Raw genomic sequence first — 24291 nt, forward strand, 5'->3', positions numbered from 1 at the left:
TGCGCGAGAAAGATCGATTCAGGGTCAGAGCTAGAAATGGAAATTAGAGATAATAATCCAAGCAAAAACACCAAACACAGCGATAATGGACAATAATGCCAAAACGAACCTATTAACAATAGCATATCTGCAAGTAGCACTCCACAAGCAGACAACAACAGTAAAATTAGAACTCAAAACACAAAACTAGCTTTTTGTTGTTTGGCAATACCCAAAGACTGGCACCCAATGAACAGCTCATAAATGCATCCATACCTCAAAACCTTTTTGCACAGTTGATTATGTTAGAATTACAAATTTAAACATAATTTATTAGGATGGTAGTACACATATATAACTACACAAAGTAGAGCATAATTGTCAACCTTCAATAGTGGAATTACATCTGCAAGTTTGTTGGGTGGCATCTCTAACCGGCTTTCCATATCTGCAGACTAAAACGTTTACCAGGTCTTCTTTGTGAAGCAGATTGCCAGTTGGAATTAGGCCAAGGCTTTGACTGGGCCATTCTCACACATGATTATGTCTTCGTCTGAGCTATTGCAAGTCTGCCTGAAAGGTGAATGTCCACTCTCAGTCTCAGCTTTTTTGGCCCTCTATCATGTTTTCTACAGGGATTTTATCTGTCTGGAACCCCTGTGCTGTGCTGAAGAAAAACAGATCTTGATGGTGTCACCACCATATTTCACCATGGGGGTAATATGCTTGTGTGGTTGTTGGAGGTGATGAACAGTGTAAGTCTTCTATTATATAAGGCTAAAGTTTTGATTAGAAATACTTGATTACTGTGTCTCTGAGTGACTTGGAACAGAGAGCAAACACGACTCTGTATGGTTTTAAACAGTTTTCAATAAAAAAAAATAGCAAAACATGTGATATAATTTTGCAAACCAAAACCAGTTTTAAGCTTCTCCAAGACTTTATGTCAGTCCTGCCCACTGTGTTCCTTTGTCTTCATGAATATGTTTGTTCACTAATGTTCTCTAAACCTCTGAGGCCTTCAAAAAACAGCTACAGTACAGACCAATAGTTTGGACACAGCTGTGTGTCCAAACTATTGGTCTGTACTGTATATTCATACTGAGGTCGTATTACAAGCAGATTGACTTATCCTGTAAATTCGATCGGTTGGACAAAATCAAATTTTTAGGGCGTCAGAGTAAGGAGGCTGCATATAAATGCACACTAACCTTTAAGATTTTTATTTGAAAGACAATTATAATTTCTCCTCTGGTTTGTAATTGTTCACAATTATGTTGGTAACTCTAAAATAAATAAAATCAATGTAGTTGTACTGTAGTAAAATGTGCAAAGTCAATACTTCTGCAAGTTACAAAAATTGATCTTAAATACTCTCTTCATGTTAAAGTTGATTTAAGAAAAGCTGAAAATCTGTTCAAATTAAAAAAAAATTTTAAAGTGTGAGTTTCCTTGTACTTCAATATTCTTCAAAGATTGAGTGATCTGTTCACATACTGACCACACTGCCCTCTAGGGGCACCAAGCAACACATAAAATTGAAAGCACAATAATAAGTAAATTTATGACTAACATAGCATTACATAAGGCATAATTTGGCCGAAAATGTAATGAAATGTCCTTTTCAATCAGTTTAAACTTTGTCTTCTATCAGAAACTAAAGTCTGCCTGAAAACAGCAAGATTCACTGTGTTACTCTAAACATGCTAGTTCGCACCTTAGTCTCTTTTGTGTGAAAATATGAGTGGAATAAAAAGTGAGTGGGAGAGGAGGAAATAGGACAAGAGATGCTGTGTGTGAATATGAAGAATAACTCTGCAGAGAGGAGGATCCTGTTTGGATTATTTGGAGCTTTTGAAGTAGTGCAGTAGCTTTCCACAAGACATTCACTCATCTGACAATATATTTCTCAATGGAGTACAGCTTAGAGTACTGACATTGATCAGAAAGGATGCAGCTTTTGCACATTGTAAACATGCGAAAGGACAATGTTTCTTCAAAGCTGCACCATAGACAACTTAATGCACGGGGTTGCAAGACCAAAGCTGCCATTTTAATGTTCCAGCAAATACAGATTTCTTACTTCACGCTCAGTTGGGAGCCATATTCTCTTACATTATTCATGCATGAAATTCAACTCCCTCCAAAATACAGAAACCAGCCTTCATCGCTTTGCAATGAGCAAAGAAATAAACGACAGGAGGATGTTTCTAATAGGAGGATGAGTGAGATAAGTAAGTCACAGGATTTATAGGACATCTGGGAGGAGAATCATTTAGAAGCCAAATCTAGGACATGAAATCCTAGTCTGTCACAGCTGTCCTGCATTTTAAACAAGCCGCAGATGTAATGGAGGTACACTTCCTATCACGTCTGCTGTAATATTACAATCACTAAATAGTCAAAACATTACTGTACCAGAGAGACAATGTCAGAAGCAAAACATCACATCACTGGAGAAAAGAGATCAGAGAGCTTGCTGGTGCTCTAAATCCCTACTGTTTAAATCCCACTCAGTCCCCTGCGGCTGCTTAGCAACCCCTCTCCAGCACAATATACAGTGAATTAACAGGGCAAAGCGTGACCGCTGCCTCCTCTCAAACCACGAGTCGAAGGGGCTCTCCCACCATTGATGCCTTCTCTTAGCACAACAACAATCTGATTTTAACAAATCTTCAAACAAACGCACACATAAAAATCAAACAAGCTACAAACTGTGAATTTGCTGAAGCATTGAGAGTATTTTTTTTTCTCCCTGGTGGTTTAGAAAAATTCAGAAAACAAAACAAAGAAAAAAAAGAAAGAATAAACAAAGAAAGAAGTCGCCAGCATTCAGGTGATTGTGAAAATTGAGTCATGCACTTAAATGTGTTCATTTTGTGCCTGCACACATTTGTGACCCACATAAAAATGTATGCAAATGATTGTCAATCTTTTACTTCAGCTATGCAGCGTTTCACTTTTATCCGAAGTGGATTTTGCACCCAGAGGCACTTGGCTTCAGATTTGCACTGCTGACTCTGTGACATATTCGTTTAACAGTTGCTGTGCAATCAGTCCCACACCTCTGCCCGCTTTACTGGGTATTCTAGAGCAAAGTATTTCAGTAATGAGGCTTATTAAGGTTTTGCCCATAAATATACGCAGCATGGGTGAAAGAATGGGACTCACACAGTGCCTTGCAAAGTTTTACTATCCCTTTCAATTTTTGTCAACAAGCTTCAGTGTTATTTTATAAGGATTTATTTTATTAGGACCAATAAATAAACCAACTCAAAATAGAGTGTATTTTGGAGGAGAAAGGAAAAATACACATGATTTTCTAAACAAAATGAAATAAAAATATAAAAATCCTGGCATATCTATATTATCAGCCCCTGTACAATGGTGCTACTAAATAAAACTCAGTGTGGAGAAGTTACCCTATTCATAAATCCAGATGTTTTGTGAAGGACTGATAGAGAACAACAACATCATGAAGACCAAGGAACACAACATTTAGGTCAGAGATAACGTTGTGGAGAAGTTTTAAAAAAAGGTTAGACTTTTAGAAATACCAAAAGTCTTGAACATCTCTCAGAACACTGCTCTGTTCCTGATCTAAAAATGGAAAGATTGGAGGAAAGAGGCCAAAGGTGGCTCTGGAGGAGCTGCAGATGTCCACAGCTCAGGTTGGACAATGTGTTGACCTGTATAATTTTGCTTTCACTTTATGCAAAATCCCCCCGAAATACACTGAAGTCTGTGACTAGATGTGGAAGGAGTGTATCAGTATAATTTTTTTATTGCAGTTATCAGAGGAGCATCATGAAGCAGAGATGTTCCCAATCTGCAATGAACCAAAAATCTACGTTTTGTAAATCAAATCCGTAATGACGGGATCAATTTTCAGTGACAGGTTCCATCACAAGAGTTCACCTGTCAGATTTATTTTTTCGTTTTAGCCTATTTATAACTGGTGCATTGCTCGCAGAAGAGGGTAAAGCTGTCCTGTGGATCTGCAGCTTGTACTTGTCACAGCGGATGAGTTTTGGAGTCACAGACGGTGACACCTAACCTCTCTCGGGATAAGCGCGTCAGCTAAAGGTGTTAAATATGAATGCGCCGCGAAGAACCAAACGCTTGGATTAAAATCCGCGCCGCTGGGATGTTGGAGCCGCGTTATTACAACCCTGAATCCTCATCGCCAGCTGCGCACCGCGCCGCCCGTGGCCACAGTGGAACGGCACAGATGCACACCCCCATCTACCAGCCCGTTTCGTGTTGATGGACTGCAAGTGACATTTTCCTTTAAGATGATGTAAGACTGTGCTTCACTGGTAGATTTGTTTCCCCTCCTCCATGTCACAGCTTGGAACAACATTATCTTAAATCTTCAGCCGGTTTGGCTGCTTCCGTACTCAGCAGTTTGGAGAGACTGGTGCGCAAAGGAGTCCCGCTTCCTGCCTCCTCCTCCTCATCATCATCATCCTCCTCCCAATGAGCGCGTTTCAGCATCCCAGCAGTTAGGAGGAGAGCGATAGGATGCTCTCACAGTTTCTTTTCCATTTCATCCTGCATTTAAGAAGGCTGAACTAAGGTCCAGGTTTACTGAAAGTTCTCTTAAAATTATATTTTTCTTCGTTGAAAGTTCGCCTTTATTCATTTGAAGTCACTTCCACGACCAAATAGCAGTGGCTGCCTGTAACATGATGCCGGTTATGATAATCGATGCCTGACTTTTACGCACGCACTTGAAGGATGCACCGTAGACGTACATTTGGGATTGTTCTGTCATAAAAGCGCTGGATGCCTGGACTGTGTCTGGAATCGGGACTCCGCTTTGGGTTTGAGCGCCTCAGCTCCATGCAGCTGCACCCCACACCCTGAACTTCTGGGACGTTTCGTGCAAGCGAAATGGCACTGAGCGAAAACTGCAAAACGCAGCCCGCCAAAGACCAGGGCTCGGTGCAAAACCCTCCGTCGGACGTGGTTGAGCTGAACGTGGGTGGGCAGGTTTATTATACCCGTCACGCCACCCTGACGAGCTTCCCGAATTCCTTACTTGGGAAGCTGTTTTCTAACAAGAAAGGGTCTTCAAATGACTTATCACGGGATTTCAGAGGACGGTATTTTATTGACAGAGATGGATTTTTGTTCCGGTATGTGTTGGATTACCTCAGAGACAAGCAGGTTGTCCTCCCTGACCACTTTCCAGAGAGAGGGAGGCTGAAAAGAGAGGCTGAGTACTTCCAGCTGCCAGAACTGACCAAACTTCTGTCAGGTGAGGAGCCTAAGCTGTTTCAGGATGACAGTGACTGGGAAGAGGAGTCGCTGAGCAGCGACCACAGGCTGTACCCGTCTTACTCCCTGGACAGGAGGTATGGTTACATTACTGTCGCCTTCAGAGGCAGAGAGTACCACACTGACCCCAAGGCCAAAAAGTTACCCAGAATCTTCATCAGCAGCCGGATTGGACTGGCCAAGGAGGTGTTTGGAGACGCCCTGAATGAGAACAGGGATCTGGACAGACCCCCGGACCGATACACTTGCAGGTTTTACCTCAAGTTCAAGCACCTGGAGAGGGCTTTTGACATGCTGTCAGAGACTGGCTTTCACATTGTGGCCTGCAACTCCTCGCTGACTGCGTCCTCCACGGGTCATTACGCAGACGACAGGGTCTGGTCCAACTATACACAGTACATCTTTTACCGTGAGTGAATATCTGATTCTCCATTCTGTTTAAGTGATGTGAGGTGACCAGAAGGTTCTGTAAGAGGTGGCCAGATGGGACTATACAAGTGCATTATAATTAATTAGAATACTGTCAAAAAGGTTAATTTATTTAAGTCCATCCATCCAGCCGCTGTCCATACCTCCTTGCAAGGTTGCAGGGGTCTGGTGCCTAACTCCAGCAGCAGAGGCGGGGCACACTCAGTTCATCGCTGGGCATTTATTTCAATAATCCATTAAAAATAAAAAATGAAACTCACATATTACTAATATTACATAATGTGTGTAAAGCACTTATTTATTTCCATTTAGCTGATAAATTAAGTTTCACTTGAAAATGTTATATTACATAAGACTACTGACAAGTATGTACTTGTACAATGCACTAGATACTCGGTTGGGGTTCCTTTTGCATCATGGCATGAAGGCGATCAGCTTGTGGTTCTGCTGGGGTGTTAAGGAGGGGCCTATATCTGCTTTGCATTGTTTCTAGTCTCATCTTCTTCTTGGCAATACTCCAAAAAACACTCTGTAGGGCATTAGTCAGCGCAGCCGTCGAACAGAAAAATTTAGAGCATGCTTCCCTCTTCTGACTAGCTTTATGGAGATGCTGATTTCATTTTTGATCACACTGCTTGAAGTACTGTTTCCTGGTTGATCATTTCCTAATAGATAACTGCATTCACTTGAGATTTGTGAAGTAGAAAAAAAAAGTGAGTAGACCAGCGCAGGCAGCTGAAATGGCTCCTCAAGGAACCTGGGTTTTGAACCTTTTTGTTCTTGTTCAAGACAAGAAGTCTGTTTCATAAGTGAATTGAAATCTTAATCCCAGTTAAGATGCTTTTGGCAATGTCTATGATTCAGGAGTGAATTAATAAAAGGAATCAAATTGTTTCAGTTCACATCATGCTAATTTCAGGTGGATCTTGAAGCTCTGAATACAACTTGTGAATCAACCCAGACTCTTGAATCTATATTGGTTCACTTTTCTTCTGAGGGCTTCGCTTGTCCATTTTTTTCCCACCACATGTTTTCCTTCCACTAAGCGTTCCATTAAAAGCCTTGGATACAACACTTTCTGAAGAACCAGCTCCTTTTGCAATGACTTTTTGTGGTTTGACCCTCTTGTGGAGGGTGTCAATGAGTGTCTGCTGCACAACTGTCAAGTCAGCAGTCTGACCAAAGATTGCGTAGGCTGCAACATAACATTTTTGTTTTAAAAATCCCTTTCTATTAATCTTCTACTTTTCTAAAGAACTGTAATGTGGATCTCTGTTACCCTTCAGCCATTTATGTAAAGCCAGATAGAAGTATATGTGATATATTGCTCTGAGTGCAATAAAGTATATAAATTTTGCTTTTGGTATTACTGAAATAAATGAACTTTTTAATGATATTCTAATTTTCTGAGATGCGCCTGAAGATTTGTGATGGCACATCAAAAGCTAAGCCAGAGCAGAGGTTCTGTAATTTAATCAAGATGGAAATTTTGCACTGATAAGAAAAAAAATCAGGGATTTAAAAAAAATATATATATTCTAGTAGTCTGTAGTTTCATAATTTAAAGTACTTACATTAGATATGTTGGAACATACTTTTAACTCACACAAAATTTAGTGTCCATAATTTTAAAATTCTATATTTCAAAAAAAAAATTTGACCTCTTTATGTAAGTAAACTATTAGAAACATGTTACACTATTTCTATTAATCCTGTTTCCTGTCCTATGTTTAGCAAACAAAATCAATGTATAAAATACTTATTGACATAATTGATAAATTAATTTGTCCTTCCCTTCCCTGACAGGTTAATGACAACCTGTGAGTCAATTTGCAATAAATTGAAAAATCTGCCATACAAAAACACAACAATGGAGGGAAATAGAAGAAAAAATAAGGCAAACTCCTCCTCCCTAACCCCATTCCCTGTAAATGTTTAAATCCCTTTCAGCGGCTTTCTGCAAACTTCTGTCCGAAGTCAGGAGATTAGAGGCAGACTTATTCACGGCCCCCCAAGGAAGTTAAATCACAATGCCACCACACTTCAAGTACACATGTGTCATGCGTAAATACAACTTACTGCTCGGGTCCCGACAGCCTCTGGGTTATGAGTAACATAGTGCCAGTGGGCAGCAAAACAGAGGAGAAAGAGATATAACATGCGTGGTTCTGAGTCAGTTTTACTTAGAAACAAAGACCGTGGATCAGCTGATATTTTAATTAGCAGCAAATCTGGCTCGTTCCTTTGCCGAGACATATGGGCAATTAAAAAGCAATTTGCTCATCATCCTGAATTGTTCTGAATGGCTCCCTTTAGAAAAGCCTTGAACAAGTGTATGCTCACATTTTGTCACATTGGCACCACAAACTTTTGAGTGTTGTTCTGGGATTTTCTGCTGCCGACATAAAAACAAACAAACAAACATGTATTTGTGAAACCATTATTGAATATTGCAGTTACGATTAGCTCACTTTATTCTGACGCTTTTCTTTCTTTTCCTTTATCACATTGTCCTCCCCCCTCATTGTGGCCATTAAAATTGTACATTAAATATGTAGACTAAAGGCAGTGAAAGTCAATTTATACATCTATGCATGCATGTTAGTTAAAATGATATACTGCCAAATATTGCATTAAAATTGTCCTACGTTATTGTAAAGTAGCACACATTAAAATTGCAGAGAGGATTTGCAATTAAATATATTTCACAAAGTAGTGTATAACTGTGGCGAAGGAAGACATTTTTGACTAATTAAATCTAGTAAATGTGGATTAAACTTATAGTCAGTGTCCTTTGCTGTGATACGCCAAAGAATCCAGTCCAACAAATGTGAGAAAGCTGTGCACTGCACACACTACACATCTCACTGAAAACACTATCCCTATGGTGAAACATGGTGGTGGCAATATTATGCTGTGGGGTTGTATTTCTTCAGAAGATTGATGATGGGAGGATGGATGGAGCTAAATGCAGGGCACTCCTGGAAGATAACCTATTAGAGGATGAAGAAGACTTGAGATTGAGTCGACCTTCTACTTGTGTGGACTTCTTTATGCTTTACAAAATCCTAATAAAAACATTTAAGATTGTGACAAAATGCAAAACATTTTGATTTTAACAATCTGTAGAGGCTACAGTCGGAGGGTAGGACCGTCTTTCACACTGTGCAATTTTTTTCGCCAAGTGCTTTGCTTTGACTTTCTGAAATAACCCACTCTGGATGGGATTTCCTGAGTCATTCATTATTCTCAAGCACAGCACAGAGTGTAGGTGTTCTCCTCTTTCTCTGTTAACAAACATCGCCCTGGGATGAAGTCAGGGGGAGGATGAGAGGGCCCTACAGTCCAGCACGACAAGCAAAGCGGGACGAAGAGGAGACGAGAGCCAAAGAAGCTGTGAGGAACCGAGGAGAAGAAGGGAAAAGGCTGTAGAGGAAGTGGATGGCTGGATGAGGGAGTAAAAGTTGCATGAGACTTCGCCACGTGGAGAGGGAACTGAGGCAGAAAGAAGCAAGAGGGAGAGGGAACAAAAATAGATGAAAGTAAGGATGAGACAGGAAAGTTCGTCTAGTGTGAGGAAGCGGTGGGAGGAGAATATTTTAGGTGATGAAACAGACTCAAGAGAGGAGAGAATTGTTTTTCATTAGAAGAGGGTTACACTTAGAGGAAACATGAATGTTTACGAAAAACGGAGACCTTGTCAGCTTGATGGATAGACACATCAAAAGCAGGCAGGCGTGAGAGGACCTTGCTTCATAGCATCACCGCGGCCTGAATCCACCATCAGAACTAATACCGTAAACCCATGGTGAATGTGGGACACTGGAAGGCCTAGAGCAGGTAGTCTTGATGAAACAATGCAAGCAGACAAACAGAAATATTAGGAGGAGGGGGATGAACCAGATCGTAAGCCTTATCATTGTTTTGTTGTTTTCTTTTGGCAGAACATTGAACTCCTTTTTGCTCAACCCCCTTACCTATGCAAACATCCAAACACCAACTCATATGGATGGAATATGATACTCTAAAATGAGCCAAGTGAGAGAGTTTTCTTCCAGCCTGCCGGTTCCTTTGCATCATTCATGTTGCTCTTCTTGCTAAATGCATCAGTAGTTTACCACAGCCCCACAGATTCTCCACATTACTGTGGACATTTTGCATAAAGCTGCACTGTACATGTTCTTTTCTTCCTGGTGTGTTCTCTGTTCAGGCATTCAGGTCTTCACTTTCAAGGTTTTGGTTCGTTTCTCAAACCCTGTTGAAAGTATTCTTTTGTTTCAGACAAAGAGAGAAAAAAAAGGGAGAATTTGAACAAAAGGGCACTCTCATCAAGGGGTCACAGGAGCAACATAATGTAGGAGCCTTTTCAACTGATGGGCAAGATGAATTATAATAATTCAAGCAAGTACTCAGACCAAATTAGAATGAACTGAATAAACGGCTTAGAAAATAGAAGAATATATAATTATAGTATTACAGAAGCTCAGTCTATCATGATTAGAAAATATGGTAGTTATCTAGGTTGGAGATTTGTTGTGGACCCGGGCTATCCAACGGATACTAAAGGCAGATTCAGAACCAAAGAAGAAGAAAAACTAGACCCAGAGATGCACAAACACAAAGACGTCTATTTATGTTTTTCTCTTAGTTATTTATTACTCAGAGAGCCCAAATAGAGAGAACTCTCATTTTCAGTGGTGTTGAGCCATTATAGAGCTACAATTTAATACAGTACAGTCAAAATGAAGACACTTTTAAACAACATCAGTATTTAAAATATAAAACTATGTAAGTGGAATCGGCACTGTCTGTGCAAAACCTTGTGTGTTCCAAGTGTGTGAGGAGTGATAACACAAGACAGACGTAGCATGGGACAAAAGAAACCAGGGAATATGTGGACTGATAGAGCAGAAGAGAAGCGAGGGACAGAGGCGAGATGATTAGTGAATGAAGAGAGAACAAAGGCCTGGTAACTGAGCTCTTAGCACACTCCAGAAAATAAAACAGCACAGGAGGCTAAGTAAACATAAAAAAAGATCATTTTGTTTTTTCTGCTTGTTGGTTGGTTCAAAATTAACTGTCTGTGGTTCATATGAAGCTGGCCATGCTTCAACCTGCACCTAACAGCTGGATCTTTATAACCTTTTAGGCAAGCAAAAGTTTAAAGTGATTTTCTATAATTACTCAGCATACTTTACCAAAAAGTAGTTTTTATTTCAGTTAGATAAATTAGACTTTCAGTGCCATAAATGTGTATGTGTATATATTTAATTACTGAAAGCAGAAGTAAAACATATCTGCACAGTGAGCAGTTCATAAGGGTAAGAGCTTGTGTTTTACATTTTTCTGATAAATCAGTACCAAAAACACCTGGTAGACGGTGCATCATCATAGTTACCAATAAACATTCTTTATGGAAGCGAAACAGCTCAGGATTGACTTGAGCTGTTTGTGTTACATGAAAGAAAGAATCGAACAGACTGAGGAGCACATTTCACAATGGCAGCAAAACAAAACAAAAATCCAGATAGTGCACTAAGGCCTCTTGTTATTTGAATAACACCATATTCGGGCTCTTATGAGAGAAGATTGAAAAAAGGATCTGCTCAAAAACACCAATTCTTCCATATCTGCTGGTCCATACAGTGCCATGGGGGACCATTATCTATTTCCTGCTGTCAGTGGGGAAGAGGCAGGGTATACCTTGAACAGGTCGCCAGGGCAACACAGAGACACACAGGAAAAACAACCATCCAAGCTCACACTCATATCTCATGGTGATTTACAGTAACTTAAAAGTCACGTGTTTGGACTCTGACATGAAGCTGGGGTACCTAAGACAATCCACACATGCAAAAGAGGAACATGCAAACGCTCCAGGCCCGGCTCAAAAAAAACATTTTGTAGTTTTAACACAACATTAACTGTCCAAAAAAATTCCAAACTGAGATTAAGCTAAATGTTATTAATATGGCTTAATCATTTGCATTTAGCTGAAATAGTCAGGACTGAATATTTGCAGTACTTACAAAAAAATTGTATTCCAAAACAATGCTGCATATGTTTTTAGATTGGAAAAGTCCATCTTTATTGTTGTTATTAACGCATTAAAGATTCCAGCTTGTATTTAGTTGTGGTTGAAAGCTATCTCTGAGGAAAGATGCGACATGAAGGCAATATTCAGCTCCAGAGTTTCTTCTCCTGCTCTCACTGAGACACAACAGAGCGTTGAACCTATTTCTGCTCAATGATTTCAAACTGAAAACCGTCTCGCACAAAAGGAGAACTTTAATTTGGTTCATTGGTTTACAACTAGCTTTCATCTTGCATGAAATAAGTCCATAACCTCGTCTGAACTTACAGTCTCCTTGTCAAAGCGACAGAAATCAATGTTAGACCCCGAAAACCTGTAACTCCAGAGGCAAAATCATCTCAGACTCTGACAGTCAGCCGCAGTCAGAGTGGGACAAATGTACTGTTGGATAGAGAAGGGTTCCTGGATGTGCTTGTTAAAATAAATCCAGAGCCTTCAGTTTGGTCCACAATCCGGTGATGTGTGGCCATAATTGCTTCTGAACAGTGATAACAAGACAACAGGGAGGGACAGGGAGAGTAATCTGCTGCTTGGGTCCAAATGAGGAAGAGGATGGCCCGTTGCTGAGCTCTCACAGAGCCTGGTTGGAGTGCAGATTGGCAATACCTACAAGAGACGAATGATGTTCCTGTGAATAACTCATTTATGTCCGTAATAACACCTTTGCAGAGGAATGGTTGGCAGTAGGAGGAGAAATGTGTGTCGACGTCTTTGCACCTCATCAATCTAAAGTAGGCAATCTGGCCCAACTCTGGAAAGAAATCAATTTATTAGAAAGAAACCGCTATATATAAAGAAAAATCTAGTTCTTGAAGCTATACAATGAAATGCACACAGAGTTTTACTGTTGCATGTTCACATTTGCATAACCCTAAACAATTAGCACATTCATTGTAATGTAATCAGCTGTGTGTTTTTTCTGAAATACTTAATAATTTATTCATAAGTATGATTACAGAAACTAAAGATGAAATATTCCCCCACCTTAAAAAAAGCTCTCCTTTTACACTATTTTTAATTGCCTCTTGTCTTCTCTGCATCCCGTAAGACAGTTGACTCTTAATTAAAAGTGCAGTTTTGACAGATTAACAAAGTAAGACTTAAAAAAAAAGCAACATTTCAAATATGAAAGGGAATAAGAGATTAAACTCTCACTTAATTTCAACCTTCCACCAATCAAAATCTCCAGCATGCCTCCCACTTAATATTATTGTCCCTTCTGCTATTTTTGTACCCTGTAGCAATCAGAGGCAGGTATTCTTCCTGGATCTGACACACAATACCATAATAATCACTCCAGATGCACTTAATGGCTGCTTAGATGAGAATCTTCTTACATGCTGAGTGTTTTCTGAAGACAGCGGGAGAGACTTTTGTAGATTGGAGCTTTTTTGGGGGGGTTGGGGTGGCTGCATTAAATGGGTAATTAACAGAACATCTATATAGTGCTTTGCAAAAGTATTCATATACCCAGATCTTTGTCTCAGTTTATCACATTACAGCCACAAGCTGAAATGAATAAATCAATTACAGTGGAAAGTTTTTAGGGCATGCCCCTAGCAGGTCAATAAATTAAAATTGGTAGGCTACCTACAGTAGTTTTTCTGTAAAATAGCTCCAGCTCAGTCAGAATATGGAAAATATGTCTTGTCATAAAACCACCTCGCTCTTCACCTCTAGAGCTCCCTCTGAAGGACTGAGTTGTCTCCAAGTGACTACCTAGATAATTGTTTTACTGATTCTTCTCAATAGCAAGCAGAAAGAACGACCTCTTCCAGATTTTAATATCAAAAGACTGAAATTTAACAAGCATTATTTTTTTTTCTGTTGATTCTGCTAAACAGCATCCTCTTTTCATTATTCTTATTAAAATGCTTCCAGAATGTACGGAGAACATATCTTGCCACAAATTCTCAACTAGATTTAGTCCTACAGTATGCCTGTCAGCTTAGGTGGATGGGCATCACTTGGTAGTTTTGCATTTGAACCGTACTCTTACCCATTTCACATGACGGACTAAACATTTACATTTCTTCACAGCAGTGTCTCTGATCTTTCTACTGTGCTCCCTGGTCTTCATGATGCTGTTTGTTCTCTAATGTGCTCTAACAAAAGTATCGGAAGCCTTAAAATGAAATTTTTATTAATGGTGGCAAAACCTTAAACTACTGCTGTGGAAATTACTCAGCAAGATGTTGCTAGGTGACCAAAGAGTGAGTTAGGTGACGCCACCCACCTTTGTTGGTGCTGAAGCATTTCCTCTTGCTACATCAACCAGAACGCTGGATCTGAGTTCAGTGAATTTATTGAATATTCTTTAAGATGTATTGACTATTTATGTGTCTATTGCATGATATTATTGATTTGTTGTCCAGCCCTACTTTGTGTTTGTCTATTCCCCAAAGTTTTGTGCTTCCTGAGGTAAATACTATTGTGGGGTAGTGTAATATAGAGGTTTCCCTATAACGACAGCTCTAAGGAGAATGATTACTCCTTCTCTCCAGATGACCCTCTTGAGGCATAATTTAGAGGATGATAAGAACACCTTTCTTTCCATCCTAATCAGGCCTTGTGCCGAGGGGCGGTGTGGCTCAGGGTCAGGAGAGAGAGAGAGAGGATGATATGGATGCTTCAATCTGCCTGCGTTGCTTGTTCATCTCTCGGTCAGGGTGACACTCATCAGATCGGCACCCTCTTGACAACGTTCGCGTGTCATTAATACTCAGCCGGTGGAGCTGTCGCTCTCCTCACGGGTAACAGTCAATGCAAGACGTACCCTGGAGCGTACAAGACCGGTAACCTTGAGTTAGATCAGGTGATTTTCATGGGGGCACCAGAGCACTTTGCTTAATTTTCCCCCAGCTCCTTCACATCGAAGCTCTACATGGAAGCAATCATTATTGGCAAATTCAAAAACGCATTATTTTGCATGGCAAGAAAACAGCTGTAGTCATCAGTCAGGCTGGACATCGGGTGATGAAGCGAGTCTCTGTAAAATGGATTTCCCTCCCGCTGTAGGGACAGTCGCCACGTTTGCAAGACAAGCCCTTTTTGTGCTGCAAGGGCACACTGGCCTCATTTGTGAGTTAACAAGCATGTAAGCTATTCTTCCCTCGAGGCGGCGGAAGATTAAGGAATATTTGGTCAGCAGCATCAGAATGTACTCGCTGACAGGCTGCATGTATTTTCAATCAACTTGCATTTAGCCTTGATGTATTGCACATGTAGATTACTTTCTCCCCCCCCCCACCCCCCCAAATAAGGTCGGGAGCTTTCCCTGTGTTTTGTTTATTTCACAAAGTCTTGGCCAGAAAATGATATTGCGCCTGGACCAGGCAGCACCTGAAGCACTTCAAGATAATTCAAACTGCTCGGTCTCACTGGGTTAGGCTGAGTTACAGGCAAACAGACAGTAATGAAAAGACATGTCGCTTAGATGTTGGGTTTTTTTGTTACACTCAGGCAGCATAGATGTAAAATGCTCTTTTTTTTTTTAGATTAAAAGTTATTCTCATGAATTTTGACTCGGGTTACAGTTCACACTTTGTCTGAAATCATATTTAGGAAGGAGGCAGCTTTGGGTCACTTGAGTCTAAAACAAAATAAAACCTTACAGCTGCAACTAGATAATGACATTCACTTTCTAAAATAAGCATTACTCTTCTTTCTCCCTGACAGACAATAAGTCAGACTTTGTGTTTAATGTTTTAGGTCAATTCAGTTTATCATATTTAGTAAATGTCAGAATATGAATATATCTAAACTTCCTTTGAAGTGTACATAAATTTTCTTGGTATTTGCTAACATTGGCTTTAAACTTTGATTATCCTTCCAGAACAATAGTTTACTGAAACGTTGGCCCATTCCTCCTGACAGAGTATGTTTTTTTTGGTCATCTTTCTTACAAAGCTTTGCAGTGCTGCCATCCACATTTCTATTAGACCGAGAACAAGAGATGACCAACCAAAACAATAACTTTGATGCCCTCAAGCCACTTTTGAACTCATCTGACGGTATGCTTTGGGTCATTGTCTAAGTTTCAGTTTTCTAGCTGATGCCTCAAAGAACTGCTTCAGTATTTCTGCATAATCATCTTTCTTTGTTTATTCTGTGTACAAACCTGTGCTGCAGCAAAATAACAAAAGAATAATACATTACATATCCTTGTTCTTGTTATTTACAGCTTTACCAGCTTCTCCCTGTTTATACCAGGTATAATAACAATCTTTATTGTCTTACACTCCAATTTTAGTTTTGTCAGACCACAGTGCATTTCTCCATAAAAAGAGAGTCTTTGTAAACTGTGTCTTCACTTTTTATGTTGATTTAATGTCCTCTTCGTGACATTCAGTGTGTCATTCAGTCCATGAGGACACAGGACTCATTAAACCAGTAATAATGACGCTCATCTACCAGTTTCAAACAACATCTTCACAAGGTTTTCTGTTTTTGTTTATCTTTGGGACGCAAAATTACAAATTTCCGTAAGCAGATTGAAATTGTGTCCAAATTCTTTTACAGACTCACAAATCCCTTCTTGATGCCTCGACCGATTTCTTTCAAATTTTCCATGTAAGATGAGAAAGCAGTTTGATAGAGGTGTCGCCTTGAAATGTATCTGCAGGTGTGCCTCCAATTATCTCAAATGTTCCTAATCAAAACTGTACTAAGCTTTTACGTCACTGTCTAGTCTTTCCCAAATAGATGAAAGGCACAGTGATTTAATGTCAACGTCTCAATTTGGAAAAAATAATAAATGTATTCTCAAATATTAGTCTGTATACTGATTTAATGTCAGACAGTGAGAATTAATAGATTATGCATATTTTGTACAGCTTATGAATGCAAATATCTGGTTTCAGCTTCAAGTGCTAAAAGTCCCTCTAAGATTATCAAAATAATGTGTAGAGGTGCCTTGAATGAGTCAGTTAAGAAGCTCAAATCATACAGAAAAATGGATGCTGGGAAATAAACTCAGTGACATTTTACATCTGAATTTGTCAGAGAACTCTGCCTTCAGTCCACATCGTGTCCTACTTTTCTACCAATTAGAGCCTCTAAAATCTACAAGCAGCCACGTCTCCACAAAACTGATCTCTCTCGGGCACGATGAGGACAAACATCGCCGCTGTCATTGTTGGGGTGGAGAGGGCGGGGGATAGTTTTGGGGGATAACCCGTGAGACATGCTCTGTGCTGAGCTCAACTCCATCTGTGTTATTTATAAGGAGTTCAGACACACAGCCTCAGTCTGTTAATGTAGAGGAAATCAGATCTCTCAGACAGGCTGAACGGAGCTGAGAAAAACACATTTCAATCAATACCTTCCCTGAAAAGATAGTAAAGTGAACACACCCACTTGTTTAAAGAGAAGGATGCAACTCTTCATCTTTTATTCAGCAACGGATTCAAATTCTGGATGCTTTGGGATTTATTTATTCAAGTTGGGTATTGCAAACTTGCCTGTATTATTCTCCGTCTTGCCTGGGTTTTAGATTTACATCAGCGATGGTTACTACAAATGCTATCATGAAGTTGTTAAAAAATAAACAGCACTGTACAGCATTCTTTGGCTAAAGCTTTTGATTCTGTAAATTAGAAATACAAATCACTGACAATAGTTTTTTTTTTCCCCTCAAAATTGGTTCTGAACTGATTTAGAAATTGTCTAACACAACCTGGTGTGTTATCTTAAAAAGGAGAACAATGCCTTGCAATATCTAAAAGTGTTCCCCAAGGAAGTGTCGTAGGCCTGATATTATTCCCTATTTTTACAAAATGAGTTGGGTAAATGACCTTCTTATGTTACCATGTGAAAAGGACAGTCCTTGCACTATCACACTAAACTCTGACAACATTTTTAGTTCTGATGTGCAGCTCATTTGTAACCTTCCAGGTCATACAGTCGCCTTTACTTGTGTTGTTGAACCTTGGGGATACAATGTGTCAATGGGAGGACTGCTTCCAAAATGATAAAAAAAAAAGTATTAGCATATCAACAAAATATCATCTGTAAATGCACAACATTGTGAACTTTGAAGTATATAAACTAAAGTAGTGAAAACCACTCTGTGGGCAATTTCTCCCAGCTATGAGTGGGAAACTGAGGCTCTAATTCGCACAGGCTCACCAGTATTGAACAGTAATAAATTGGAAAGTGGTTGTCTCTTCTCAATTTGAGCTACAACCTTTTGTTCGTTGGGTCAGAATTTGGTGTAAACAACAGGAAAGCATGAATCCAATTTGCTGTGCATCAATGGTTCAGGATCACAGTGGCGGTTTGACGTTTTTGGGAATTTGTTTGTTTTTTTTTCACTCTTTGGGCCTATTTGTACAAATTAAGCAACACGTTACTATATCACTGCTGATTATGTTTATTGCTAATCAAGGTGTGCCTATCCAACCCTACTAACAGGATAATACAACACATCACTTATGCTGAGTGATGTCACTTTGGGTTCTTGAACATGACAGTGACTTCACCTTGGAGGCTTCCAGTCACCAGATCTTAATCCAATAGAGCACCTTTGAGATGTGGTGTAAGAGGGGGATCAACACCATGGATGTGCAGCTGAGGAGTATTGATACTTTGTTATATCTATGCTACAGAGAATTATTGCAATTCTGAAGGGAAACAGAGGTCAAACCCAATATTTGCAAGTGGCCGCTGCAAAGCGTATTCGCTTCGTAATAATTGCAAGCTCTCAGACTTTGTACTTTTTGGATGTATCTCGTTAAATCAGAGCAATACCTTGTTATTCTAAACAGTATTTTTTTATTACTTAGCTTGTATTGCTTTATTATTTAGTTGGTCTAAATAAAAAAAAAACTTTAAATAAATAACATTTAACTGGTAAAAAAATATTTTACCAGTCGGTAAAACATTTAAAATTTTTGTTTCCCATTTGTGGAATAAGCTTCAAAACATCACTGATCTACTGATTTCTTTAGTGTTTTAAGGGTTTTACTATGACTGTTCTGACAGAAAGAAATATTTAATTGTTTTATTTAACTCTTCACTGGAAATGAATTGCGTCAGATTTTTGTTGGCATGCTTTTCAAAAGCAAAACCGGATACATTTGTATCTGTATTAGCTTTTTTTATTATTTTGGTTCTGCTGACGTTCTGATTTGAAGCTCTTTTAGTTCTTCCTGCTGCCTTGTGGACCAGGAATAAAAGCTTTACTTAAATGTTTTAAGTCACAATCACTTGGTCTTCCTTTTTTTAAAAACTGCAATTTGCTCTCTTCTTATCAGCTCTTCTCATTTCTTTCTTTGAATTACTCGTTTGAATATTCAGGGAGTTTGGCAGCTGCTAAGCGCCTCTGATTGCTGATGAATGCAGGGACAAAAAGAGATGTCTGATCTTATAAAAATTGCCTCATTTGGTTTTTCCTAACAATGACTTGCAGAAAACAGCCCTTAATAGCCGTAAAAATCTCATTAAGATCTGAGATTACAGCCAAAGTGATTGGTCTTGGGACCCCCCCCCACTAAAATTACATAACACAAAATTTGTGTTTTAATATGTGATTTTCCATCACTAAAATAAGACCTCCAGGTACTTTTCTTTCACTGCCTTGCTAATTACTCAATCTCTTGCATGGCCTGGAAATTTTTTCAGTTGCTATTATTGGGTGTTGGCTCGTTTCCTAATCGGGCTGCCCCTCTGGACTACAGCATCCATCCATTTAGAAACAATGCTCTGCCTCTGCCTCCGCCTCCTCCTGCTCCTGATCCTCCTTTACTGAAGCGCCTGCATCCATTTCCCATTTGCGCTGCTCGTCTGCTGCCGGATTCAGCCAGATTCATTTTCTGCGGGGGGAAATTGGTGCGCTGATTGGCCTCTTTACTCATGGATTAGCCATTAAAAAGCTGTTAGCGACTCTCCGACTATATCAGCTCAGTGCAATCATCGCAGCTGAGATAAGGTCATTATTATAGTCTGCGCAGAGAGGTTAAAATCCCCCTTGAACTCTGCCCGTTTTAAATTGGTGCATGTGCTGGACGGAGGCAATGGACGAATCATTGCTCCACCCCTGAGATGTCTCTGCTATTGAGTTTGAATCATCCCATTAGTGGAAAAAAAAAAGCTATTAAGAGGTCTTCAGAGTTTGTGTTTTCTGTTTACATACAGTTAGCAGATCTACTACCTCCGCAGCACATCTCCGACTGCAAGCGGATCTAAGCGATCTTGGTTATTTTGGGGAAAAGAAAGACAGTGCCAGTGACTTTACTCTAGCCAGCAGGCAGCACTGTACTGTACAGTATGTCTGCCCCGCAATTAGCTGTGTAGGAGTAAGTGAGATGAGACGAAAGGAAGGTACAAGAAAAGAGAGAAAAAAAATGCAGCTGGAATCTTCTCCTTGTACCGATTTATCCAAACTCAGAGAGACCAGGAGACCCTCAGGCTCAGCTGCCGAATGCTTTCGCTTTCACTCTAGCCTGCAAGATGCTAGCCTGTTTTTTTTAAGTCCTTATTATTATAATTTTTTTTCTTTACCTTGGGGCCTCCCTAAAGGTAGAAAGCACATTAGTTTTGGCTCATGTGACTAAGCTAACGTGCCTCTGCCTTGGCGGTGCGGCTACAGGTCTAATTAGAAACCGGGACGGCAGAGCAGATTGCGCTGGTTCTGAGGCGAGGTTTGCCGTGGGAAATGGGAAAGATCTTTCAGCAAGCCGTGCTGAGCTGTTTGAGCTCTGGAGGGGTCGACTTATCACAGGGAGCAATATGCACAGCTCACTAGCTCTTTTGGGGGGGATTAATCACCGAATATCACACGAGCAATCAGATGTTCAAACTGCTGAACCCCTTCAATATCTGCACATACAATCATCTGACATTGTTGTTCCATAAATATCAGATGAAGCCTTTGGCATTTTCTTTTTGTACATTAAAACCTCGAATTTAAATGAACTGTGTTGACATTCAGTGTCATAGACCAGCAAGAAAAGTGCATAACTGTGAAGTGGAAAGAAAATACTAATTTCAGAATTTCAAAATTGGAGAAGTTTGCTCTGCATTTGTATTCTAGGGAATCAACACAAAAGCTGTCTGTAGAGCATTTATTTGCTCTAATTACAGCAGCAAGTCTTGAAGGATGTGTTGACTTTTGTGCCAGATTTTTGTTGCAGTCAAAGGGAATCTGCGTTGGATCAAGGTCTGAACCTTGGGACAAACTCATTATTTATTATTAACCTTTATGTCTCTAGGAGAATCCCACTGAGATTAAAAATCTCTTTAACAAGAGAATCCTGGCCAAGACTAGCAGCAGCGCGTCGAGTTTGCAAAACATTTATTTATGCCACACAGGCCTTGATCTAAATCAGGGAGGCCCAAGTCAAGTCCTTGAGATGTCCTGCAACATATCGATGCATCGTTTCTCCAACACACCTGAATCAAATAGCTGACTGCTGAATATCTGGCATGAAGCTGATTGCAAACAGGATTTTTCTTGCTTTTCTGTCTTGTTACATATTCATAGCAGCCAGATATATGGAATCAGTGACTCTCCTTGCAGATTCTTTCACCTGTGGCTCTTTGCATCTCCTCCAGGTTTAGGTAGATGACTATATCTTGATGGTTTTACAGTTTATATTTTTTCTACTGCTTTACTTTGTGTTGGTTTATCACCTAAAACAACAATGAAATGCATTAGAAATTGTGGTTGTAAAGCCTCAAAATGTGAATATAAATATATGTAACAGCCAGCAGTTAATTGAACAAATGCTTTGCATGCTTTGTCCTAGGTGGGCCTTCACGGTGGTCGTCCTCTCACTGTGACTGCTGCTGCAAGAGCCACAAAAGTGAGCGCGAGGGTGAGAGTGGCACCTCTTTCAACGACCTCTCCACCTCCTGCTCCGAGACCCAGTCGGAGGCCAGCACCCCCCAGGGAACCGTGATCCACGCGCCCGTGAGCCGTCAGTCCAAAATCCAGACCCTGGACCGACCTGTGCCCAAAGGCCCAGCCCTCATGCTGCAGCAGCAGGCCGAGATGCGCCGCAAGACGGACATGCTGCGCGTGAGGACCTTCGGCGTGCGGGAGCGAGACGCCGCCAAGAGGAAAGCACACAAAGAGAAGATGACTCCGGAGCAGGAGCTGCAGAAATGCATTCAGGACTTCCGGCGCATTAGGATTCCCGATCGCTTCCCGGAGAGGAAGTACATGTGGCAATCCGAGCTCTTAAGAAAGTACAGACTCTAAAAATGAGCAAGACAGGGGGAAGTAAAGACAGCAAGATGGTGCTATAGAGTCATATCACCGCCAGTAAAGAGTATTACAATGCATTATCGATACACTGCACACTCTAAGGCACATATTGTACCAGAGAATATGACTATCCTGCCAGGATGGATTGCAAAGCACACAAAAATACAAAGCAGTGTGAGTTATTTATCTGTAACCTTTGCACAGTGTTGTGAATGATATGCACACGTGAAACTCAGACTGAGACTTAGCTATACAAAACGTCCTGCTCTCTCCGTGTAGAGACAAGAAAGAAAGGTATACTCCAGGTCATAGCATCACTGACAACAAGCGACCTCAGGGGAAACATCGTTTCAGTTCACCAACCTACCACATTCTGCATGTGCAGTCGCCCACAATGGCTGCTTTTTAAAGCGGATGTACCCAGATGGTGCGGTGAGCTGGCAGCACATTATCACTATAGTTCACTGAGCTCTCTCTCTCTTTCTCTCTCTCTCTCTCTCTGTCTCTCTCTCTCTGACACCCAAACATGTTAAGTATGCTTCGGCAACAGCACTGCATGTCATCTCACCCTAAGCATAATTATGCAATATCAAACAAAATCTCAATTCACTGTTTTTGTCTGATGGGTGAAAAGAGTGTTGGTGGGTGAGACTAATGTACTGAGGTAAGCACTGCCTTGATCTGTTTGTAATACTTTTTGTCTGATGTTGTCTTGGTGAAAAGATTTTGTGTAGGTAGAGCAAATGGCAATGGGATTGGTGGGTTCGCTGACTGTAAATGTGCTAAAAGACAAAATAAATGGGTTAGAATGCTATGTGAAAATGTGAACCTTCTTGGTCTTTGTAAAAGTGGTTTATTATGTTTCGATCAGTACAGAAACTTGAGGTATAAGGGTCCACAGGGGAGGTGCGATGGCTACAGGTTTTTGCAACTTAGTTCCGCTGTAATTATACACCAAGCATGGCATCAAAAGTTATTTTGATGTTATTTCTGTTTAAAAACAACCTAAAGTTAGATCGACAGCACAGCTATTGGCTACTGGACATCAGAAAAGCGGCTGCTTCTACCACTGAGAGAGTCTTGTAAGTTGCAGGATGGTTTATGATCCCTTCATTTTTGTTTTGTCACAACCATTCAGTAGTTGCTAATTATGCAATTTCATGCCTTGTTTATTCCCACAAATATTTATACCCCTGAAAGATTCAGATCAAAATTTATTTTCAATTAACCAAGGAGTTTGTTTCTGATGGGGCACGGTAGAAAGATTTACAACCTTCTCAGCAACAGATGCAAAAATCTTTATTTGCACATTCCCAAATCGCTGTCTGGCTTTTTGAATGTTTCCGCTGATGTTTTGAGGATTTATTGTTTGGTGATTATCTCCAAGTTTAATTTTTATCTTGCTCTACAGATTTTCTACTAAGTCAGAACTCTTACTAGTCCTGTCTAGAAAACAAATTAATTGCTTCCGGTTTAAATAAATATGTTGACTGAATGAAAGGATTGTTCAACCAGATTTGTCAGAGATATGAATAATTAAGTAGGTTACATCTACTGTAACCTTTGAACTTAGTACTAATGTCTGTCAGCAGGTGAGCCCTCTGAGTTATTTTGATTTGATCATTGTCTATAATCTCTCACATTTCAGAGGAACCCAGATGCGACCTGAACCAAAATAAATGGCTTAGTTCGCATGTAATAATATGGGAATTAAATAATGAATGACGGTATCAGAGTAAATGAAGGGGGATTCAAATTTCAAAAATGATCCATCGCTTTTTTTTCACTTTACATTTATTCGCTACTTTGTGTTGGTTTCACATAAATTCACAATAAAATATTTTGAATTTTGTGATTGTAACACCACAAAATCTGGAAACGCTCAAACGCAAAAGGGCGCTGTTGTAAGATGCTGTGCATGTTGAGAAAATGAGAAAAACTAAAAACAAGAATCAATGCTTTGAAAAGTACATGCTCCTTTACAGAATATATTTTTTCTCCTGTTTTTGCTATTTATCTGTCACACTTCTATCACACATATGTCTACGATTATAATTAAAAGAACAAGATAATCCAAGTAAATACAAAAGCAGCATTCAAATGAAGTCATTAAAGTCTTTGTGTTATTGGAAAGGTTGAATTTGAGCGATTTGAAGAGAGAAGTGAGGGAGGAGTTGGTATTTGCTTGAATATCTGAAGGATTTTAGTGTGACAAAAAGTTTAATTAGAATAAATCTGTAAAGAGAAGATATTTTTTTCACAGCATTTAAAGTGATTGTATTTCTGCAGAAGAAAT

General features: G+C 39.9%; 1 protein-coding gene across 1 annotated transcript; it reads left to right on the plus strand.

Annotated features, from left to right (window-relative positions):
- Positions 1-4547: 4547 nt before the first annotated feature.
- LOC122837377 (BTB/POZ domain-containing protein KCTD16-like) lies at positions 4548-23759 on the plus strand. The gene is made up of 2 exons (XM_044127701.1): positions 4548-5671; positions 21535-23759. The coding sequence occupies exons 1-2, from the start codon at positions 4876-4878 to the stop codon at positions 21987-21989; spliced, it is 1251 nt and encodes a 416-aa protein (XP_043983636.1). The 5' UTR covers positions 4548-4875; the 3' UTR covers positions 21990-23759.
- Positions 23760-24291: the final 532 nt, after the last annotated feature.

The sequence above is a fragment of the Gambusia affinis genome, linkage group LG09 (genome assembly GCF_019740435.1).
Source record: "Gambusia affinis linkage group LG09, SWU_Gaff_1.0, whole genome shotgun sequence".
Taxonomy (NCBI): domain Eukaryota; kingdom Metazoa; phylum Chordata; class Actinopteri; order Cyprinodontiformes; family Poeciliidae; genus Gambusia; species Gambusia affinis.

Excerpts from the sequence above, each read along its gene's own strand:
- LOC122837377 (XM_044127701.1), top strand. The coding sequence starts at position 4,876 with ATGGCACTGAGCGAAAACTGCAAAACGCAGCCCGCCAAAGACCAGGGC. Across the intron at positions 5,672-21,534 it reads TACACAGTACATCTTTTACC|GTGGGCCTTCACGGTGGTCG; the intron begins GTGAGTGAATAT and ends GCTTTGTCCTAG.